The sequence below is a fragment of the Uloborus diversus genome, chromosome 10, assembly GCF_026930045.1.
Source record: "Uloborus diversus isolate 005 chromosome 10, Udiv.v.3.1, whole genome shotgun sequence".
Classification (NCBI taxonomy): Eukaryota; Metazoa; Arthropoda; class Arachnida; order Araneae; family Uloboridae; genus Uloborus; species Uloborus diversus.
This window is the reverse complement of record NC_072740.1, coordinates 126,658,405-126,682,465: the sequence shown is the minus strand read 5'-3', so window position 1 is coordinate 126,682,465 and position 24,061 is coordinate 126,658,405. Positions and strand designations below refer to the sequence as shown.

Below are 24,061 nucleotides of genomic sequence, written 5' to 3'. Positions count from 1 at the left end.
ACCTTCTTTAATAGTCAAAAATTACAAGAGTTTTGAAAAACAAAAACAAGGCCACCCTGCCAGTTCATTGGATGCACAACTCAAAAAAGCTTGGATTACAAAAACCCTCACGAACGGATGGTTTGTCGAATAATTCTTTCCTCAGGTTAAAGATTATTTGAAGGACACGGGTCTGCCTTTCAAGGCCCTCCTGATAATGGAAAATGCTGGAGGTCATGCAACAAACCTTCTTACGACATCATTAATCCAACCTATGGATCCAGGGCGATATTAAAGAATTTAAAGCCATTTATACAAGGGGGTGTCTCCAAAACCTTGTGCAGGCAATAGACAGTGGAAAATTTCAACCTGAAAGAGGACTGGAAGCAGTACTCAATTGCCTCTGCACTGCACAACATAGGCACATCATTAAAAGCTATGAAAACACAGACAATCAATGCAAGTTGGAAGAACCTTTGGCCAGATGTCATGCATGACTGTCGAGGCTTTGCTCCTGAAGACATTCACCATGAAGCACTTAAAAAGGCAGTGGAGTTGGCGAAGCACCTGGGTAGAGAAGGGTTCTCTGAGATATGAAGGAAGAGGATATCAACGAACTCATCGACTGCTATGGCCAAGCTTCATCAGATATTGACCTTACAGAATTTGTTAAATCTGCAAGTGAGAAAGAAGACGAAAATGAAGAGAATGAAAAGGAGCTGCCTTCTCTGAATTTCGAAGTCCTTAACAAAATGAGCATACAAGAGAAATGCTAAAAATGTCAGAGACGCATGATCAGAATATGATACGTTCTATTACCTTCGCTAATTGCATCTGCAATGGCTCCTTACAACAATTCAGTTGCCTTAGAGAAAGAAAAACTAAGGCAACCAAAGATAACATCCTTTCTGATAAAGATGACAGATCCACCCAAAAAAACCCGGGATGATCATAAAAAGGACGAAGATGAACTCATCATTCTTTCTTCTTGTGACGAAATGTCTGATGAGCATGAACTGTCAGAAGACTGTGATAATTCTGATTCGCGCTGCATAAAACCTTCTTATTTTTTAATTATACATACATTTACTATATCTATACTGTTCAATGCTATACTAATGCTGTAATGTATGTACTGTAAGCACCATACTGCTTTATTTTATGTTTCTCTTCCTCATTAATCATTGATTTTGTGCTAAATTACAGTATTTTATGTCAAATAATAACGCTTTTTCTAAGATACAGAAAAAAGTTGGTTCTTTGTATAAGATACTGCAATATATAGTTAAGAAATGGTTTGAAACAATATGAGGGGTGTTTACAAATCTCTGAAAAAATTGGGTATGCTTATAAAAAATTACTAAACAATTCTTGTTCCACAACGCGAAATTCCGACTTACGCGAGGGGTCTTGGAACACATCCCTCTCGTAAGTCGGGACTCGACTGTATCTATGATGTTAATTGTTTGATCTCCGAAGGGACAAAAGTACTAAAAACCACACTCATCCTTAAAATAAACTTTTAAAATAATTATTTTATCTGGTATCTAGATCCAAGGTGCAGCAACTGTGGCAAACAGCTTTACCTGTTTGTCAAATTTCACATTTTCTGAATCTTACTTTTCTTCATACATATGGCACAAACTAAAAACTAAAGATTTTTTGGCTAAATGCATAGAAACTAAGGTGTCTGAATTCAGACTTTGCATCCCATAAGTCGAAAATTGAATATCTATAACTGAAAAAAGATTGATTTGCCAACACTTTGTTGATAGCCATGGCTCGCAAAGGGATATCTATCTATCAATTTAGATATCGGCTTCCGATGCTAACATGCAGGGAAAAACGACCCATCGGCCTTAAAAAACATTGAAAAGGCGATGGAATTGGCCGATGTTTCTGAAAACGAAAGGACCTTTGCTGTTTTATTTTTTAATACAAAGTAAAGGGAATTATTTTTTTCACATAAAATTTTTTACTTAAATTTCAGTATGAATTTCTATTTTAGTCACCCCTGAAAGAATTTAATACTGCATTCAGGTACAAACAAGTTAATTATTGCTTTGTTTTTTGTGGCGGAATGTACATATGTATATCTCATAACTCAAAAATGGTAATCTGTAGAAGGTTAAAATTTCGTATGTGGGGTCTGCAAATGTTCCAGTTGTGCACTTCCCTTTTTGTTTTCAATTGGGTGTTCTAAAAGGCCTATTTACTTATTTTTTTGTGGCTATTAACTACTTATTTCAATGCAAAACTAATATATCGTCTTAGACTGACGGTCATTTGCCGAAATATGTTTTGGGACCCTCTTTCTCTATCACATTAGTTGTAAAACATTTATCATAAGCATTTTGTAACTCCTACGGTGCCCGTATGGTTATGAGGCCTCTCATTCAATTGCAACATTTGCGATATTTTAAATCTGCCACTACACGTCAAAACAAACTGGGGTAAAAATTTTAAAAAGTTTTTCTGCTCAATGTTCATGATTATTTTGAACTCTATTTTTTTATGACTATATTTTTTATTTCCGAGAACACTTGCGTGTCCCCCCCTCCACCTCCCTCTAGTTCTGAAATTAAACTCTAGTAGTACTTCTGTGTTGGTTCCATTCATAAAAGTAGAGATTTCATTCTAAAGCTTTATCTGTTGTTTAGGAAGAGTTTAGAGCATTAATGGAAGAAATTGATTAAAGACGTTTTGGATGGTGACATAGTTCGGAAATCAAAGAGACTTTTGAATTCTTTCTTCTGAAGTGCTGAAGTAGATTCAAAAACTCTTCCGTGGCATTGGTGGTAGCGGTTCTATTTTTAAAAAATGAGGCCAAAGTTAGCGCCAAAGTTTAATGTCGTGAGTTACTCTAAAATCAGAGTGCTGCCTCCCTCATCGTTTCAAGCATTTCTTAAATATTTAGTGATTATTTATTTTGCTCAAGGAATCATTTTGCATTGTATTTCTCATACTTGTTTCACCTATGTTTCGTAATGCACCATCTTTTTTGCACCGTTTATAGAGGTAGATTTCTTTTCTATTGGAAGTAACTTTTTATGAATTTTTATAAAATCGATGAAAAAAAGTTATTTTTGTTTTCATCATATTTTTAATAATATATTACAGAAAAGTTTCAAGGATTTTCTACTACGCAATATTTTAAATTTCAGAAAATTATTCTTAAATTGAAAAAGTTAATTTGAACTTGTTTATAGTGCTTCATAAAAGATTAAACAATCAAATTGTTCAATATTATGTGTGCTAACAATAGATCAAGTAGTATATGCATTAAGTTATTAACTAGGTATAAATATCGAGTTTGTTTATTGTAGCTGCGTTTTGATAACCTCACTCTTTTCATGACTATTTCTTTTTTCAGCAAAAAAGTTATGTCACTGTTATAGCTTTTATGAAAAATGCAAACATTTCTATTCATAAATTTTAAATAACTATAAAAATATTCCTATTATGATTTAATATTGTAATTTATCTGTTATCCTTTTTGTTTAATTTGATGACTAAAAAATCTCTATATGCAAATATTTCCACTTTCATTGTGTAATTTGTTGACGGTTTCATTGTTTTTTTTTTTTTTAATTCTTAAAAATTTTTTTGAATGATTAAACAATATAATTGAATATTTTTTAACTATGTATATTTTACCTAAATACATACATTATTACATTATTCCTGAAATCTTAGTTATATGTTCGATTCAAAAAAAAAATCAATTGGTTATTTACCTGTATCTTTGTTTTTCTTCCTTTTTTTTTTTTTTTGTCTTTCTTTTTTTTTTTTTTTGGCTGTTCTTTCTCTGTCATCATACAGCAGTCAAAAAAGGAGAAGCATAACCACACACTATACAGATTGTACATAGAGCAATCCAACAGTTTGGGGACAAGCTGTATAAAACCTTGCCCAGAATAGTTCATATTACCGAAGCACATCCACCTTCAAAGGGTCACCTTGAGCGGCTATGTACTTCTGCCAATGTTCATATATTTTTTTGGAAACGCTCCTGGAAGCCATTTATCCCAACCTCCTGTGACGCAGCTTTATCTTCATCTTCATCTGACGAAAGAATGCGGCGTCCCTGCAAATGTTTTTTTGCTTTGAATAGGTAAATGTCACACGGAGCTAAGTCCGACAAAACATTATGTTATTTGTTTGTCATATCAGAGTATTGACCAATTGAAGCATGCATCCTCAATATGGAAGTTGCCTTCTTCTCCATGATGAAGTTAAAGCAGCAGTGCAGGAGGTGTTAAAGGAGGTTGCAAAAAATGACTTCCATGAGTGCTTCCAAAAGCTATACGAACGTTGACAGAAGTGCATAGTTGCTCAAGGTGACTATTTTGTAGATAGATGTGCTTGGGTAATGTGAACTATTCAGGGTAAGGTTTTATACAGCTTGTCCTCAAACTTTTAGATCATGCTACGTACGTATGAGTTTTCAACTTACTATTTCATAACGTTTTTGAGTGACGCAAGTTTACATACATGAAGTCATTGCACGAGAATTTGTGATAATTAACTGAGGGAGTGTTCAAAATGGATATTTCAGTTATCTATGTATTCTTAGGTACATATGCATGTACAGATGTGCAAAAAAAACTTGTGAACATGAAATTGGATGATCGTAAAATAAAAATTGATGTCGAAATCTGATTTTTTTTTTGTGATTATAAATCCCTATTTGTTATATTCCTTATTCGTCCCCCCCCCCCCCGTTTTCTATTCGTTGATTGTTTTCAAATAAATGAATTGGAAGTGAGAAAGAGTTTTATTTTCTATCTTTCAAATAATTTTTGACAGTCATTTATCAATATTTTTTCATGTAACATCATTCATTTTAAGCATGATTGAGGCAAATTATTATTTTTGCACTTTAATTTTGAACATACAAATGAGCTGATGTGTGCATCACATGACTTCCTTTTATTCGAATTTAATGTCATTTCCCCATTGTTGGCAATTTAAATGTGATTCAATAGTTTACTCTCTAAATATCACCAACAGTCTGGCCAAATTGAAACCAGATTTTAAAAAAAAATCGCCAAATTTGTCGCCAAGTTGGTGACAAGACTTGGCGACCAAAAGACTGGCCATATATCGCCAAATGTCCGCCAAATGATAACACCACTTGAGTTTACTTCGAAATTAACAATGATTTCCCCCAAAAAGGGGTAAAAGACTCCTTTAGAAACACCCAAATGCAACCAAAAGGGGAGGTGCACAACTAGACCCCACTAGGAGTCTACGTATCAAATTTCAACTTTCTAGGACATACCGTTCTTGAGTTATGCGACATACATACACACATATGCACATACGTACATACAGACGTCACGCGGAAACTCGTTGTAATTAACTCGGGAAATGTCAAAATGGATATTTCGGGTGTCTATACGTTCTTAGGTACATATGTACGTGTGGTCGGGTTTAAAAAAAACTCAACATTCATTTGGAGGTGAGCAAAATGGAAATTAAGGCCGATTTTTGAGTGAAAATTTTTTCGTGAATACAATACTTCCTTTTTTGTAAAAGGAAGTAAAAAGGATCGAGAATGGCATTTAAAAAATAATAATAATGTCAAGTACATTGCTCTTCCTGAATACATTGTAATGTTTTAGATTAAGTTCCACTTTTTGATTTAAAAAGATGTTTTTCTCTTAACTGTTTCACAGTTCCCTAAGTTCCCTTACATTTGCTGATTTCCTTGTGATTCTTTTTCAATCTTCTTAGTCTGAATAATTTAGTATGTATGACTGAGTGATAATTGAAATTGATTTGTTTTTCCTTTGTAGTATCTTTCCCTGTATCTTATACTCCTCCAGTAACCAGTATGCAAGATTCTTCTGCATGGCAAAATAATAGGCATACTCTAATACGTAGCCCAATTTCTCAACAGAGTAGGGTTGCTGCTTGGATTTTAGATTCGTCAGCAATAGATCAAGGAAATAAAGGTGATTGTTATTATTATTTTTTTCAAATTAAATCTCATGTTTTCTTGGTAGCACTCTGTACATTTCCATTTAAAATTACAACTAACAAATACAAAAGTGATGTCCAGCAACAGGCTCTGGGCTCAGTCACCAGTGAAGATCAGTAGCTCGCTTAAAGCTATGTGCCCCTCAGTAAGCTGTTCCAAGTGCCTGCAACCCTACCAAAGTAGTTTTTTTTTTCTTATTTCCAGATTAACTTCAGATTTAGATAGCTTAAACCTCTGGTCTTGTCTCCCATGTGAAAATTTAGTCCATCATTAACCTGTTCATTTTAATAAATTTAAGTACAGTAAACACCTGATTATCTTCAGAATAGGGTGGAGTAAGAAAATTTGCAGATAAACTGCAAATTAGGTTAAAACAATACTGGTGTATGAATGGGCATGAGCAGAAACTTAGGGGCCCATCGCAAATAACTTTTATGGGCCTCCCTCCATATTGTTTACCTACATTCCTATATATATTTCAAACCTCGTTTCAAAAATCTTGGAGCCTCCTTCAGGTTCGGGCCTAGGCCAACAGGTATCTCCCCCCCCCCCCCGTGCAAGCTTCTGAATTTATGCACATAGTGCTTTGAAAGATCAATAATACTTACCAAAATTTTAACTACAGCTTAAACAAGAAGAGTGTATGTGAAAGCTAGAAAAGATGGCTCATTATTACAAACATTCACAAACATTATAACTGCAGCTTAAACAATAATAAGTGTATGTAAAAGCTAGGAAAGGATTGCTCATTATTGCAAACAGATTAGACATACGCAGGGGTGACCAAATGCAACATTTTAAGGGGGGCACAGATATTTTCCCCATGGTTTAGCAGGATATTTTCCCCATGGAAACTGATTTCAGTACAGATTAGAGTTATTAAAATTGGACATTTTTAATACCTTATTCATTAATGGTTGGAGAAAAAATGTTTTTAAATTTTTGCAAAGAAAAAGTACTAAAAGGACATTCTATTATCTAGGGGGACTTGAACCCCATCTCCCCCCCCCCCTCGCATGGGCGCCCATGGACATACGTGAGGAAATCATTCAAGCAGATTAACTGCTATAGATCAATCTAGGTTAAACCAAAAAATGCAAAGGGGATGGGAGCAGAATGTTTTCAAGATTGTTCTGGTCACTGGTTTATGTAAGTAACTAGTGTAGATCTAAAAACTACTTTACATCTATGTCCCAGTTTTTGTCCCCTACAATCTGACGACTTTTAATAGTAGTCAAACTGTTTAAAAATTATCAAAATCAAAAAAAAAAAAAAGTAAACATTTTCTTTCTCTTTGAGAACATTCCTGTAATATTAAGACAACATTTTCAGATGTGAAAATCAGATGATTGCAGCAATTGTAAGTGCAATTTCTGAATGTTATGTGTAAACATTCAGATCAAGCTGCGTGTAATTTTAAAGGCAAACTTTTGGTTATGATGGCAGGGTTAAGAATTTAAATTAAAGAAGAATAATGTCAAATATGCATTTATTGGTTTTTTGGTGCTGTTTTCTGCTGGAAGCAAATATATTGATTCTGTGACATTTTGCTAAAGGTTGTTTTATAAATTTAAAAAAAAAAGACAAAATAGTGGGATCCTGAACTATCAATAAAATGAGGGTTTTGATACAGAAGAATCAAAGGAGTCATTAAAAAATTGCAACATTAATAAACTAAAGATATTTTCTGTAACTTGTGCTTGAATTATATAGTTTTATTCTAGCTTTATATGATGCAAAATTCACTACTGCATGGCAATATATTTTGATTCCATGCAATTTTTCTTTGAAAAAGTTAAGCTATGTGTTGACGTATTTTATAATGCATACATACCGTGTGTATTTTTAACTTTGTAATAAGGCAAAATAGGCAGTTACCTAGTAAATTCTAAGGGACATCAAATTTTACACATTTTAAACTGTTCTTAAAGACTTAAAAACTTTTTTTTTTTAAATTTATTATGTCAATATATTTTTGTTGTTATTTTCAAATAAATTTAATATGATCCTTCTCTTGAAAGGGAAATGAGATTGTATTATTTTTAATTACAACATTTCCAAGTATTGTATTTATCAGTGTTAATTTTTTCACTAGACATCTTCAGTGCATTGTTTTAGTTAAATTTGTTTAAGTATGTATGTTACATGATGATTAATGCAAAAATTTAATATTTATGCTTAATCTCATTTTCAAATTTTCATACAGATTTATCCAGTTTACAAGATAAATTATATCAATTAGAATCTCTTTTGCAACAATTAGAAATGAATGCCAATTCAGAAGAAAATTATTTGGAGGTATGATTTTTAATTTAATTTCAATAATGTATTAATTGTAATGTTAAGTGTTGCAAGTATTTGTGTATGCTAGTGAATGTTTTTTTTTTTAATTATGTCGAAAATGTGCAATTACTTCTATGTTCAAGATTTAAAAGAACTCCATTTTTACAATTGATTTTAAGGAAAATTGATCCAAAAATAAGTTGTTTTCAATCAAAATAACTATCAAATTTCATCCAAAATGTCATTTAATATTTTTCTAAAATGTTAAACATATTGTGTATATTTTCATCAAACCTGGCATTTTATAATGCATTGAATCTGTGTGTGTGTGTGCGAGTAAAAGTAAAATAAGAAACCTAAACAGCGAATTTGCAAAAAAATTGCCAATATGTGTTTCAGAGTTATTAGGGACTCCTTTCACATGCAGAAAGATGTGAGCTAATGTATTTAATTTGGCAAAAGGCTCTTATCAGAGGCCTTTATATCCATTAGCTATTTTTTGCATTTAAAAAGTGGTCTCTTTTAGCCCCAAAACACGCATCAGCATTTTTTTTTTTTTGTAATTTGAGTTCGAAAGTACAGTAGAAAGTCAAATATCAGGAAAGAAGAAGTATATCTCGTTAATGAAAATTTCAAATAGTTGCACTGCTTTAAATTTGATTATGATGATATTTTTCATCTAGCGTCTCTACAAACTTGTTTCAGGATTAGGACTGATAATAAGAGTAATGCATATTAAAGATGGCTTGTTTATAAGCTAAATTTTTACTTTTAGGAGATGTTAAAAAAGTTTTTTAGAAGTGCACATACAAATTATTGCATGAGTTTACGTACACTGTACAATCTATATTTCATAAATGATGAAGATAGCTATAAAGCACATGGTCTTTAATGGATCTAGTTAACTCAACATGCAGTCAATCAGTGTTGTACCCATATGCTGTACTGTATTTATTTCTTATTGAATCAGAAGTTTGGGCATACTAGACATATTTTTTCCCATCAAAGTTAAAAGTATATTTTCAAGATTAAATACAAATACAAATGTGATGACCAGCAACAGGCTCTTGGCCCAGCTAGGCTGGTCCTAGTCAATTTATTAGTCCCCAATGAAGATCAATGGCCCTCTTAAAGCTATCCACCCCCTTGCTCATTACCACCTCTTCCGGTAAGCTGTTCCAAGTGCCCACAATCCTACTAAAGTAGTAGTTTTTCCTTATTTCCAGGTTAACTTGACATTTTAATAGCTTAAAACAATGACCCCTTCTCCTGCTTTTGGTGCAAAAATTTAATCCATTAACATCATTCATTTTGATAAATTTAAACAACTGAATCATGTCCCCTCTGATCCTCCTTTTCTCCAGGCTATACATATTAAGCCTATTAAGTCTGGTACCATAATCTAAATCTGAAAGTCCCCTTACTAGTCTAGTTGCCCTTCTTTGAACCCTTTCCAATACACAAATATCGTTCCTCAGATAAGGCGACCAAAACTGCACAGCTTACTCCAAATGGGGTCTTACTAAACTCCTATATAAAGGCAGAAGAACCTTTTTAGATTTATTTGAAATAAATCTATTTATAAACCCAACATTTTGTTGGCTTTGTTACTTGCAATGCTGCACTGTTGAGATATACATTTGATATAATCTATTTGTGCATTAATTTATTACCATTTATGTGTCATGTACTCAAAATTATGAGAAAATGTGCTAATTTGAGAAGTTTACTCCCTCTCATTGGTTTGTAGCTCAAAAATCACAAGCAATAATAACAATCCAGCAGTTCTTACTGGAGGTGTTGATTTCAAAAAAAAAAAGGAGTGAGACGTTTACAATAATCTTTGCTTGTTTATTAAAGTCATTACATTTAGTGTTTATATTGTTTGGAGTTTTTACATATAATCCATTAAAGTTGATAAATAAAAAAGTCAGTTTGTTCTATTTCAGTACTCTATGACTAAAAATGAAATTTAAAGTAAAAATAGATTTTTTTTTCTTCTTTTTTTAAACTCTGGAAGAAAAAAAATGTTGAAAGTGCTTCAGGGTTCATCTATTTCAGAGAAAAGGTAAAGTAAGTCATAAGACTCCCAATGTGCTGCAAACAACTCCTTGAAAACCAAATACAGAAACTCTGTATGATAGCCCTAAGGAATGCTTATCTTCTTTTCGAACAAGGTTTGAGCAGTGGCACAAGGAGATTGTAAGCTTGGAGTGATATGAATTTCAAATTGTTTGCTGAAGAGATAGTTGAACTTGTAACACATATCTACTTTAAGTGATAAATCTAATAGAAAAGAAAAGAAAAGTGGAATGTTTAGAATAATGTTAGTGAGCAAATTATGTTTTAAAAAAAATGCAAATAAAAATAAAATCTGCTGGCTCTCATTCTAATATTGTTCTTTTTTTCAACATGTTGTTTGAAATGAAAATCTTTATAATATTGAATTGATATGAATGATTGTTTTTTTTTTTTTTTTCTTTTGCCAGCTACCAGAAAAGCCTACAGTAGTGACCAAAAAAGAAAGAAAGCGATTTCATCTCAAAAAGCGAAACAAAAATCAAAAATCTAGTAATCAGTCAATTACTAAAAATAATAAAGCAAATAAGCAAAATGTTTCTATCATTGTTTCTAAAGATGCATCAGCTGCACCATTCAATAGTACAGAGAATATGGTTTCGTCTGAAAATTTAAATCAGGAAAAAATTGTAAGTGAAACGAATTCCTTGAACTTTTTATTTTTGTTACTGATTTTTTTCTTTTTTTTGTAGATTTTAAGCAACAATAGAATTTCAATTCTCTGATCGTAAAAATTAACATTTAAATGAGATGAATGCTCAAAAAATGTATTAACTTTTTCAATGTTTTATTGTATGTCAGTAAGGAAGCATTTTAAATGCACCCTTAAGATTTTCTGTTGTAACTCATGTTTTTTAGCCAGAAAGTCAACATGATTAAAGTGAAAAACGAATGTGCACCAAGCACAAATTCTGATGAAAATACAACATATAGCTATATGCTGTATTTTCATTAGAATTTGCTTTATGTACCTTGATTTTTCACTTTAATCATATTGTAGCACAAAGCTTATATGTTAATTTTTCTTTTAAAGTCAACATATTTGTAAATATAAACATACATATTGCAATTCGGAATTATAATATATTTATTGTATTTTTTGAGTGATATGAATAAACTGACTAAATTTAATGCTGACTTTTAAAACATGCTTTGATTTTATGAACTGCATGTTCACTAAAATCATTTGTTGTATTTCCCTATTATAGTCAGGAGAAACTGGATTGCCTATTTCAGAAATGGCACACTTAAGCTGCTCTCATCCTTCTCTAACAAGTAGTGAAGATTTAATTCGTCCTCATAGTTTATCTGATTCTGTATCATTGATGACATGTTCTCTGCCAGAACCATGCTCGTCTTCCACTCATAATTGTCTATATAAATATAGAGAGGAATTTGTTTCATTAGCTAAAGAAGGTAAAAGTATATAATTATTTTACATAGCGTATATAGTATTTTCTGTATGTTTGTTGAGGCAATGAGGAAGAAAGGGGTGTACATTTTTTCTTTTTAATTTGTGGCTTCATTATTTTTAAATTGCAGTAGAGTTGCTAGTTTGATAAAATAATAAACTATGTGGAACGTTCTTTTCTGTACTGCACCAAATATAAATATTTATGTATTTCAAGTTACATTACCAGTAACTTGTCAACACTACAGTATTTCTCATATAGATTTTAAATCAAAATTGTCACTTTTGGTTTGTTTCAAGAACAAGAGGTATTTATTGAAGACAGATCAGATGTTTTTTTATAAACTGGTGTGTCTTTACTCAATATGCCCCCTCTCCCTTCCCCCTTCTAGATTCCAACAAAATCTCCATTGCATTTGGCACACTTATCCCACCTTTTTTGAATCTTCGAAGAATTCTGGGAGCCATTTTTGATGCAACTTTCTAAATCTCCAAAGCAGCTTTCATCACTGAGCCTGATGGTGAAAAATGAATTTCTTGAAAATGTTTCTTCTCTTTAGGAAATGAAGATTTTCAATGGTTTTTTTATCACTTACTTTGTTGGTAAGGCTGTGATGGTTTTTGAAATGAGAAATTTTAATATTTTTTTCCTTTATTCCAAAGAAACTTTTTAACAATAATATGATCATCATAACAATCACAAGTTGAAAGCTCTGCTTAAGCTACTTGAATTATTTTAAAAGTTTACCTAAGTAGATCATTTTGGCAACTAAAGCACCAAAGCTAGGTACCAATGATGCCTCATTTTCATTTCCAAATTTTGAACCCTGTGTTTAGAACCCCTTCTCAATGCTAAAAATAATATAAAAAAGTAAAAAGTGAGATTATGTAAGAAAATCTGACAAAATTGTCTTTCAAAAAGGTTACAAAGTACAAAATTTATATCTTTAATTTCATTTAATTTTACTTCCACCAAAATTTACTCCAAAATACATGACTTGCATTCATGTATTTTAGAGCAATACACCTTTGGAATGTAAAGACATCTGAGAAAACCAACTATTTCTTATCAGGTGTCTTTACATAATTCAGCTCACACCTTTTTGTATTCAAAAAGGGGTTACTTCCTGCATTTTTTACAAGTTTTGTGCTTTTTTTTCTTTCTTTTTCAGCATGAAGATTTTATTTGAATCCATAAAGTTTTTTCAATTGAAAAATTGTTTTAACATTGCTGTTACTTTTTCTCCATAGTTCATGGGGGGCTGAAATCAGTTGTCAGAAGTCTTCAGACTGAAAGAGAGAGGTTGAAGCAGGTATTAGAAACTGAGACTGTGCCTAGCAATAGTAGTAGTGGTGCACTTATTGCTTGCTTGAGAAATTCTTTAAACCAGGTAAGAATTTGTGAAACATTATACATTAAATGTACATTTTCTGGGATGATTTTTCTTTCTTTTGCTATCTCAAATAACTTTCTGCTTGCTAATAACTTTGGAGAAGATCCTCATTATAAAAAATAACTTTAAAAATATCTTTTTTGGAAAATGTGTACCTTTTTCAAGCTCCTCAGAACGTTCTTATATTTGCAGACATTGCAACAAAATAAAGACTTGAAATCAAAGTTGCAAGAAATTCGTACATTAAGTGATGTTAGCTGCATTATCCCTCCAGTAGGTACACCTGCTGGAGATAATGATGAACCAACTGTAAGTTAGATTTCTCTGCTTTCTTGCCCCTTCTAGAACTTTTCCTAATATTTCTTAAGTACATAAAGTAGTTCTTTTTGTAGTATGCATCTTTATTTCATATAGGTGCAAACAAATTTAGTTTTGGACTTCAGAAGAAATCTTGTTCTAACTAAACTAACCTTCTAACTGAATACTTTCAAATATTTTTAATTCCCATTTCATACTATTTTCTTTTTCTCTAATGATCTTAAATATTTTTTGAGTATCAGTTCCATCTGATGTTAATGTGTCCATAGAAGGAATCGATAAATGTGATGCATTTTCAGCTACATTTATCTGGATTATTCTAGTCCAGGTTTCTTTCTCAATCCACTTTTTTATACACATTTTTTTATATTAAAGCACTTAGCACATGTGCACCTTTTCTCCAGCATTAAATAATGCTCTTAACTTTCTGTTTCTCTTTTAACAGCTAAATTGTAACAAATTGCATAGTTTTAAAATCATTTTAATTAATTAGCGTATTTACAGACATGTAACAAATGATATGTCTAACCATCTTAAGACATTTTTTAGGGAAGCAAAACATCTCAAGTGGGAAGACTATGTTTAAAAAAATTATCAAAATGTTTCAGCTATTGATATTTAAAATGAAAGGTGATGATTTTGTAATACATAAGTTATGTATGAACTATTGTTCATTTTTTCCCTGTTATAAATATCCCTTTAGCTAATTTAGAGACTTAAAAATAAGTTCACAAACAAACAGTTACTTTACCTGAGCCATATCATTCATGTTAACCAGGAAACCGCACAATCAAGGAAATGTGAAAAAATCCATATAGGTAGCATTTGAAAAAGCATAGTAAAACATGTTTACAAACTCACAAGTTATGTACCCTCGTGGCCTCATTGTCGAAGTATATGGTCTTAAAGTCTGCTAATATTTTGAGTAAAGTTGCCAAATTTAGTGAGTTTCGTTGAGAAATGGAACCTACAGTGTGAATTCAACGTCTACATCTGACAAGACGGCTCATACCCATTTTTGGTCATCACCAAAGTGTGTGAAAGATGTTTTACATCAATCCTTTATTCAGTGGTGATTATCAAAGGGGAAAGGGAAGGGGGTTAGAGCACAGACTGTGCCATTGGGACCTTTCCCTATTTGTATTGAATTCAAAACATGTTTCTTCAAATATTCCAAAAACTCATTTTTTTAAATTAAAAATTAAATATTTTTCTTAACAGTTGTCAGACATTAAAACTTGATAGATTAACTTTTGTGCAATGACTTTTAATGTAATAACTTTTTCATAAAATAGGAACTCATACCATAACCCATGACCATTTTATTTCAACATCGAAGACTATTCATTTTATTTTCTTTATATGAGCTCAAATTAGCCTGCTTTTTGTGCTTATTCATTTTCATTCTCCTACATCATTAAGAAATATTTATAGCATATTTCATTAATAAGAGTTCACTTCAGTTAGTTAAGTAAAACGCACTTAAAATATAGTAAAATTCTGAAATGTATTAACACAGATGAAATGAAAAAATTTAAGTTTAATTTTCATTGTAAGGTTGTCGTTTCTCTGGATAAACTCTCTACTGTCCCCTAAATAAGCTTGATGTTGATTCTTTAATTTAGTACACACAAGTAATGGCATTAATTCAACAGATGACCGAAAATGGCTATGAGATGCCTTGCATGTGATGAGAATGGTGAAATCCTGTGTTTTTATTTTCTTGCCGTCTTTAAATTTGGAGACTTCTCTTATGATTTTGATAGACTTTAAGACTAAAGGAAGAAAGGAGGGCACATATTTTGTGGGTCAAAACTCTCAATATGCTCTTTCGAATGTGCTACAAAATCGAATGTTTGAATTAGAATAGCCACCCATTTGTGTTTGTTGCTTTCATATTCACATGATATTAACTTCACATTATGCAAACATCTAGGCTATTTTGATTTTCCAACAGCTGTAATTGTCAAATTCTTTGTACTAATCATGTTAGCACCTACGAAACCTGTAAATCGTTTTCTTTTTTAATAAAACAATTTTACCTTTGTAAGTATGAGTTTTTACCTTATTAAATGAGGTGATAAGCTCCACAATCGCTTCTGACCAAAATTGGTTTTATTCATAGTATTACATGAGAATGAATTAGATTCTCTTCTCTGTTTATGTGTACTATTTTTGTGTCTTTCAGATTGATCCTTTTCCTTTCACCTTTTGAACTTACTAAATTTTCCATTTTTTTTACTTTTTTTTTTTTTCTTTTTGCAATTTTTTTACCTCCCACAACTGACAAGGCTTCTCTTGTTATCCCTTTTCCTAACATTTTGCAGAGGATCTGCTATGTTTTATATTGCCCAAGAAAGTTTGAATAGTAGTATTTTTTTTAATTTATTTAAAATAAATATCACCAACGATTGATGAATTATTTCTTCCATGGACCAAAATGTACTCATGAATTATTGATTTATGAAATGAAATAAAGTGCCTTCTTACCTTTTCTGGACATTTAACAAAAGACTAAATGCAAGTAAAGGGCATAAAATAGGGCGTGATCATTTTCAGTGAGCAAACCTGTTTAGCTGGAGTACTTAAGAAAATCTGAAAAAAAAAAGGAACAGATAAATAGTTTTATCGCCAATCAAATTAAAATTGCACACAGGTAAAAAGGTGTATAAGTTGTATTCTCCATACGAAAGTATTTGATTTATGTTTCTCAATACATGATACAAAATGCTGAACAATTTGTTAAAAAGAACATTTTGTTCAATGGTGAAAATTTGCAACAAAGAGGTCAGAAATATTTGTTCATCTTAAGCAGGGGGCACTTAAGCAACACCCCCTAATACCACCCCCTAAATCTTGCAAAGACCCTCCCAAAAGCAAGAGTCCCCCAAAAAATGAAAAATACCCCTCATAATATCCCTCTTAAAAATTTATATGGCGCAGTCTGCACTATGACCCCCCTAGGTGGGCACCCTGTCTTAAGCAAACTGTTCATTTTAATACACCTGATCTAACATGATTTCTAACAAATTGAAATAAACGGAAAATCACAAAACATTCATTTTCTGCAGTGATTTTTTTAACCATTGTGTTAAGCGATTTCAATTGTATTTGAATTCAGATTATAGTAAAAATAAATGAATCAGTGCTTATGATAAATAGTAATCTTAATTAAATATAAAAATTACTAATTTTTCTATTTTTATCAGAAATATTAAAAATTGATCTGTTGCTTGATTTTTTTTTTCTTATTTGCCTGAAACTACAACATTTCTGATCATTTTGCTTTAGAGCATTATATAAGTGAGTAAATTTTTTTTTTCATATCTGTTAAAGATGAGAGAAAAACTTGAAATTCGGAAAATTACTTTTGGTGAAATACATACTTTTATCAATATAAGCATTTAAAAGAGCAAGCTGCTTCATATTTCACTTTTAATGCTTACTGTGTATGTAAACTCAAAAACAATTCTTGTTTTTTTTAAAAAAAAGCTTCAAATTAAATGTAGTTTAACAGACAGATACATAGAAGAAGAAATATTCTGCATTGTTTAGCATTCTGAAACCTGTTGGTCTGAAGTGGTAAATGAAAATTTCTGCTGAGAGATTTAAGCTTTAATTAAGCTCAATTTAAATGTTTGAATATTGTGTTGTGTGGTCACCTTTTTACAGCTCATTCATCAACCTCTACAGCCCTCCTTGTCTCATGAAAGCTCTTCTGTCCTGTCGGCTTCTGAATTCTTTGATGCTGCTGAAAATTTTTCAAATTGCAGTACTTCGTCTGAGGTATGTGAATTGCTTTTTAAATTTATTTATGTTGCGTATAGTTTAAAAAAAAAAACATTTTTTCAAAATTACATTTGAAAATTCAATGGTAATGGATGGGAAGTATTTATCTGTGATCAGGCAGCATCACGCTTTTATGTGAAAGGTCTTAATAGGGTAGGTAAAGCATCTAATAGCAGTTACAGCTTCATAAATAGTTAATTGAGAAATCTAAAAGTAATTTGGATGAACTAAATTTTTTGTATTGCAATGCTCATGGTATCAGGAATAAGATGGATGAATTGAAAATGATTGTTTGGAAAATATTTACAGGTTACCTAATACCAACCAGGATCAAGATAAGAAGTATTGTGTCATTAGGGACATGGCTAGAGAGGGATCAGTCATTGTAATGGGGGATTTCAACTTCCCAGGACTTATTTGGAACATTTTTTTTGCCCTAGAAATGGCAGAGAAGAGAATTTTTTGAAAGAAATTGGCAATTGCTTCTTAGATCAAATTGTTACCCTAGGTACTTGGCATGATGCAGTTTTAGATTTATTTTTTTATAATGACGGAAGTTATATTCAGAGGTTGAGGACAAGGGATCATATTGGAAATAGTGGTTACAACTCTATTAGGTTCTGGTCAATTTTGAAGTTTACAGAAATGAAAGTTTCAGATTTGTACCCAATTTCAGGAATGCTGATTCTGCAGCACTTAGGCAAAATTGAAAGGAAGTTTCTCTTTTGAGCTTGGAGAATGATGCAGTTGATCTTCAGTAGGCGGAGTTTTAAGGGATTCACTCTATCTTTTAAACAAAAAAGACTTGATTTCGAGAAGTGGTCATTTAACTTAAAACAGAAGTAATTCTGTACTATCTCCTGTCACTTTCAAGTTACAGGAAATTGAAGAACTTGGAAATACCAGAATTCATCATCTTTCTAAATGGCTTTTGTACAATATAAGTTGATTTGGGCAAAGCCCAAACAATCATATTTTACACACAGTCAGAATTTGCTCTTGCATAAACTCAAATGTATTTCCTGTCACTGAATCAAAAATCTACTTTGTACTTTTACTCTAATTATGAGGTTTTGTAATGATTGTCATTCAGAGCATCCGGCCAAATTACTTTAACATAATGTAAATACATATTTGTGTATGTATTTTGTTGTTTTTTCAATATTGTCTTTTGAGTATGTACCCTTTGCCCTCCCTCCAGAAAACTTGGAAATGATGGCCTTGGTTTTTGGTCCTATTAATGACTGATATTCTAATTAAATGAAATTGATAGTTTATTGAATACTATAAAGGACTAGTATTAGGCTAGCTATATATGGCTATACATATATATATATATATATATATATATATATATATATATATATATATATATATATATATATATATATATATAATGATGAGAAAAAGGAAAATTGCAAGCAGCTATTTAATAGGAAAAGACAAAGTATGAATCCAGAGCTCATCAGCCGTGGAGGATTCAATAAATATGGTCATAAGACCAAAAAATTTAACTGTGAACTAAAAGAGAGTGTCTAAGCTCCAGTATATGCAATATATATATATATATATACACTGGTGTGCAAAAATTAAGGACGAGACGGTTTTTTCAATATAACTTTGTACAAAAGCTTTCCAAATCAACACATTTAATACAGTAAGATCCCCAATACGTAAGGACATGTGTAATGTAAGCAACACTTACTAAAAGAGAAATCAGAGGGATAAAAAGATGCTTCATTGAAAAAGTAGCATGGAGCGCAATGCGACTGAAGGCCGAAACATCCCTGTGATGGGTGTCCAGCAAGAAACATCCGGTCTTTAGTAGGGGATATGATCTCCCCCGACTGCTAGGCAGATTTCACAGCGTCTGCCAATGCTGAAAATGAGGGTGTCAATGAGTTGTTGAGGCATTGCTGCCCATTCGTCTTGCAGCGCCAATCGAAGCTCCCGAATCGTTACTGATGCTAAGGTACGAGCTGCCAAGCGTCTGCCTAGAAAATCCCATACATGTTCGATGGGATTGAGATCCGGAAATTGTGCCGTCCAATCCATACGTTAAGTATCCTCACTCTCTAAAAGCTGTTCAGCAGCTACTGTGCGATGACATGGTGCATTGTCGTCCATGAAAAGGAACTGCGGACCCATAGCACCTCTAAAAAGATGAACATATGGAAGAAGAATCTCGTTACAATAATGGGTTCCTTTTACTGAACCTGCGTCGAAGATGTGAAGGTCTGTACGACTACCAAGCATGATGCCTCCCCAAACGAGAACACCGCAACCTCCATACCTGTCCTTTTCAATAATGTTCAAGGGGTGATTGCGGCTTCCCCGCTCTCTCCAGATGAGTATGCGATGAGAATCGCTACTCAGACTGAATCTGCTCTCATCTGTAAAGAGTACTCGTCCCCATTCATTGTCTCTCCAATTGCGGTGTTCCCGGCACCACAGAGAACGCCTTCTCCGATGGCAAGGCGAGAGGTACCATTATAGGGCGTCGTGCAAACAGACCACCACCGTGCAGTCTTCTGGCCACGGTAAAACGCGATATCGGTCGTCCAGTCGCCTGTGTCGTGTGTCTAGCGATTTCTCCCGCTGTCTGCCGCCTGTTTCTTCTGGCCTGTAAGACAATATACCGGTCATCTGCGGGTGTGGTTCCTCGTGGACGACCACTACTGAACCTCCGAATAGCTGTTCCTGTAGTTTGAAATTGTCTCCAAAGTCGTGAAACGATACTGTGAGCAATTTTGAACCCTGCATCCACACTTGTCACACTGCGGCCTTCCTCCAACTTCCCAATGGTTCGACCTCGGGTAAAAGCATCCAAATGTCGTCTAACAGATTGATTATTCGCCATTACTCACTGAGGCAGCAACTCGGTGTGATTTTAACTGCTATACAGCGTGCAATCTCTTTGCCAGAAATACTGATCTTACACCAACAACATGCTTTATACTACTCAGATACTCCCCCATTACGTCTCCCTGCATATCTGCGCATGTGCTACCGTACATCACCTTACTTAATCTCCTGATTGGTCTTTCTGTCCGCTCTGCTTCGTTCAGCTGATATGCTAATTTTTCGACTTCATCCTTAATTTTTGCACACCAGTGTATATATATATGTATACAACATGAGATACATTTTAAGAACATATTTTAAATATAAATTCAAAGACATTGAAAAAAATTTAATCATAGATACTAAAGTGTACCGTAATGCCAGCGCACAGCTGCTAGAAACAAAAACAGTACAAACATAATCATGAATAAACAATCTAAATAAAATTGAAGATGCAAAAAGCAAGAACACCAAAATGAAAAAAGGTGAACCAGGGACTGACACTTTCTCAAGGGGAGGACCGGTCTCTAAGTTCACAATGTTGGCATAATTATAGTTAACTTTAAATATCCAATATTCTGTTTCAGAAATTTAAACTAAGCCAGCATTAAATGGCCGTGAAATGTCAAGTTGGAGACAAGCAAAAAGCATATTTCAGAAAAATTCATTTATTTAATATGACTAGAAAGTATAGTAAACATCCCCGTAAAAAGACCCCCAAAATATCACAACAAATGAGTCCCATATAATAAAGGATAAAATGTCACCAGTCTGTAGATGAAGTCACAGGTCAGTCCTAAGTTGACAATCCCAGGAACACACAAAGTCGACCGGATTAAACTTCGGGAACACAACACTTATCTTGACAGGAAAACCACGTGGGAAGAGTCAGTGAACTTATCCAGAAAAACTCATAGAACTCATTTCCCCGGCAATATCAAATTGCCGGACACAAAATAAGCATTTCTTCACCTGGACTCATTTCATTACTAGGACTTGAAATTCCAAAACTTGAAAACTACGTGATTAATGCATCACCAGTTACATGCCACAGACTCCCGCTGGCATAGCGGGGAAAAACCACCCCACACGCGAGCCGAACTAGGCCTCACGATAAAATCAAAACAACCGGGGATCGGAGAGAAGAGAGCGAGAGTGTTGCCATTCACCTCAATATATATATATTCTATCAACCAATGAGATTGCGTGCCTTGATGACGTCATGATATTAACTTCAACTACAACTCATTTGTTTATTCCACTGCCGCGAATTTTTGTACTCCCTCCATGGGACGTGCGGTCTTAATCAAGTGGAATTAAATTCAAATCATCATGTGACAACTCAACTTTCTCCAAATCGACACATCGAAACACGCAATCTACAATGGATTAAGAAAACAGTCGCCATTAATTATGGCATGGAGAAAACACTGATTGAAGTGTCAGCACCAACTAGTTGAATTACACTTTTTACCAGACTGGGCTAAAAGTAGGTAACAATATTCAACTTTAAAATATTTTATTTAAATTATCGGCTGTGGACCGAGAATAAATAAAATAAAATAATATTTTATGCCAACACACAAGGCCCTTTCTGTTTAGCAAGAGGGAAGGTCCCAATAACTGGTGACCATCCCCGAGAGCCTTGGAGGAAAACTGAACAGGAAAACATATCTGAAAAATAATGAACGAAAGCGTTTTCAGGTGAACCATCAAAAGGAAGAAACAATCAGAATATAGACATATGAATAAAGAAATGATATGCAGGTGCCAGGCAAACATGCAGTTAAGACATGGCAGCAGCAGAACCTTGATTTGTAAAACATGGAGTTGAAAAAACCAGAAGTTGAAAAAAACCCGGAGTTGAAAAAAACCCTGGAGAGGAAATAAAAATGATAAAAAAAATAATACTAAAAATGAAAAGTGGATCAGAAATTACATCGGCAATTTTCAGGATAGATCCCAACAGACCTTCATAGCTTAGGTGGCCTTACTGCAATAATATAATTTCGTTATACTTCACACACACACTTATAGTCTTAAGTCCCAATCTTTTTATTTAAGTTAGATTAGAAAAGTAAGGATAAGTATATACATACAGTTGGCTTTCTGTTTAACGATGCTCTATTTAAGGACTTTCTCTATTTAACGAGACGGCTTTTCACGGTCCCAGATGGTCTACTGTAGTGTTAAAAGCATTCTATTTAAGGACGTTTTCTACTTAAGGACGATTTTTTGTGGTCCCTTGAAAGTCGTTAAACAGAGAGCCAACTGTATATGTATAGATAGATATATATATATATATAATTGGCTGTCTGTTTAACGACTTTCAAGGGACCATTAAAAAAATCGTCCTTAAGTAGAAAGTGTCCTTAAATAGAATGCTTTTAACACTGTAGGGGACCATCTGGGACCGTGAAAAGCCGTTGTTAAATAGAGAAAGTCGTTAAATAGGAGCATTGTTAAACAGAGAGCCAACTGTATATATATATATATATATATATATATATATGGGGGGGGGATTGTTATAAGATAAGTGTTTTCCGAGTGAAAAGTGTAATAAAAATATGCCTTTCTTAAAATCAAAAGAAATCACCATTGGCATTGTAGCATAGGTTTCTTTGCTTTGGTAGCAGGCTACAGGTATTGCTGAAGAAAGATCGTAGTTGATTTTTGCCGAAGTTCTGAATGGTTTCCTTCATTTCATGCTTTGAATGGAAAAGTTACCCATGCAATGCTCTTAAAAGTGGTTTAAAGATGAGGGTGTTGCATGGTGACACATATTAGAACTGTGTGGCTGGTGTGCAATTTTTTTTCAATTGAATATGTTTAAATCGTTAGTCAAGATGTTTGTTTGACTCAATCTTGGCATGTCTGTGTGATAGCATTTGCCATCGCAGTCAAAAACTTGGATATCAAGTGTTCACTGCTGTTTGACCTAAAAAGTGCTCTCCTTTGACAGTTCTTATTCACTGCTAGATATCTGAAATAGCCTCTCTTTTTCCAAGTAAAAAAACATACTCCCATTCATTCCTCAGGACCAGAGCGCATCTACCTACGGCACATTTTTACTTTTGATTATTTCTTCCGCCAACAGGTTTCACTATTAACCACTGAACGCATAGCATAATGCTTACCTCCCTTTAATATTCTGTTTAGTGGTCCTGCTATTACCGCAGTCATTCTGATGCAATTTCCTTTGTCCACTTTCGGTAACCGTTACATTATTTTAATTTTGTAGGGCTCTATGTCAGAAGAAGAAGGTGGCAGCTTTTTAAGTGATGCATCGGATGAAGGGACTGAATACACACCAATTCCTAGTGGTAAGTATTTAAATGATTGTTGTAAACAAAATTTGTTCATTGTAAATAACACCATTATGTGAGGAGTTTACTTTAAAAACGAATTATATCCAGTTTTATATTTTTTAGCTAAACGAAAAAAAGTTTTACGCACAAATGCTGATAGAATTTCAAATTTTTCACAATGTTTTAGTAGAATAACAAGTGGCTATTGGCAAAAGACTAGGATTTTTTCCACAATTTTATCAGACCTAAATTGCCAATTTAATTTGGATATATTCCTTTTTGGTGTAAAACAGTGGATATCATCACTTATGCAAAGAAACACACATTTTCTTCAGAAATAAACTTTAAAATTGAAACAAAATATTAAACATTTTATATATATATATATATATATATATATATATATATATATATATATATATATATATATATTTTAACTCTACTTTATTCCTTTCTACTTACTTTATTCTTTTCATCGAACATCTCAACAAAAAAAAAATTGACCAATCCAGTATGTACAATGAAACCACCCAAGCCGATTCAAATAATAACGTTGTAGATATTAATAGATCACAATTTTTCAATTAATCACAATTTAATCATTAATTAATCACAATTTCATACTAATATCAATTATTTAATATCAATTTAGTAATCACAATTTGAGGTT

The 24,061-nt window shown here is 32.9% G+C and overlaps 1 protein-coding gene across 1 annotated transcript in view; it reads left to right on the top strand.

Moving 5' to 3' along the window:
• The window catches only part of LOC129231407 (oxysterol-binding protein-related protein 3-like), a 54,188-nt gene that overhangs the window by 7,983 nt on the left and 22,144 nt on the right, over positions 1-24,061 (top strand). Inside the window, 8 exon segments of the mRNA XM_054865714.1 lie at positions 5,781-5,939; positions 8,172-8,263; positions 10,738-10,956; positions 11,536-11,743; positions 12,990-13,129; positions 13,325-13,441; positions 17,123-17,236; positions 23,325-23,406. Coding sequence (XP_054721689.1) covers positions 5,781-5,939; positions 8,172-8,263; positions 10,738-10,956; positions 11,536-11,743; positions 12,990-13,129; positions 13,325-13,441; positions 17,123-17,236; positions 23,325-23,406 — 1,131 coding nt within the window.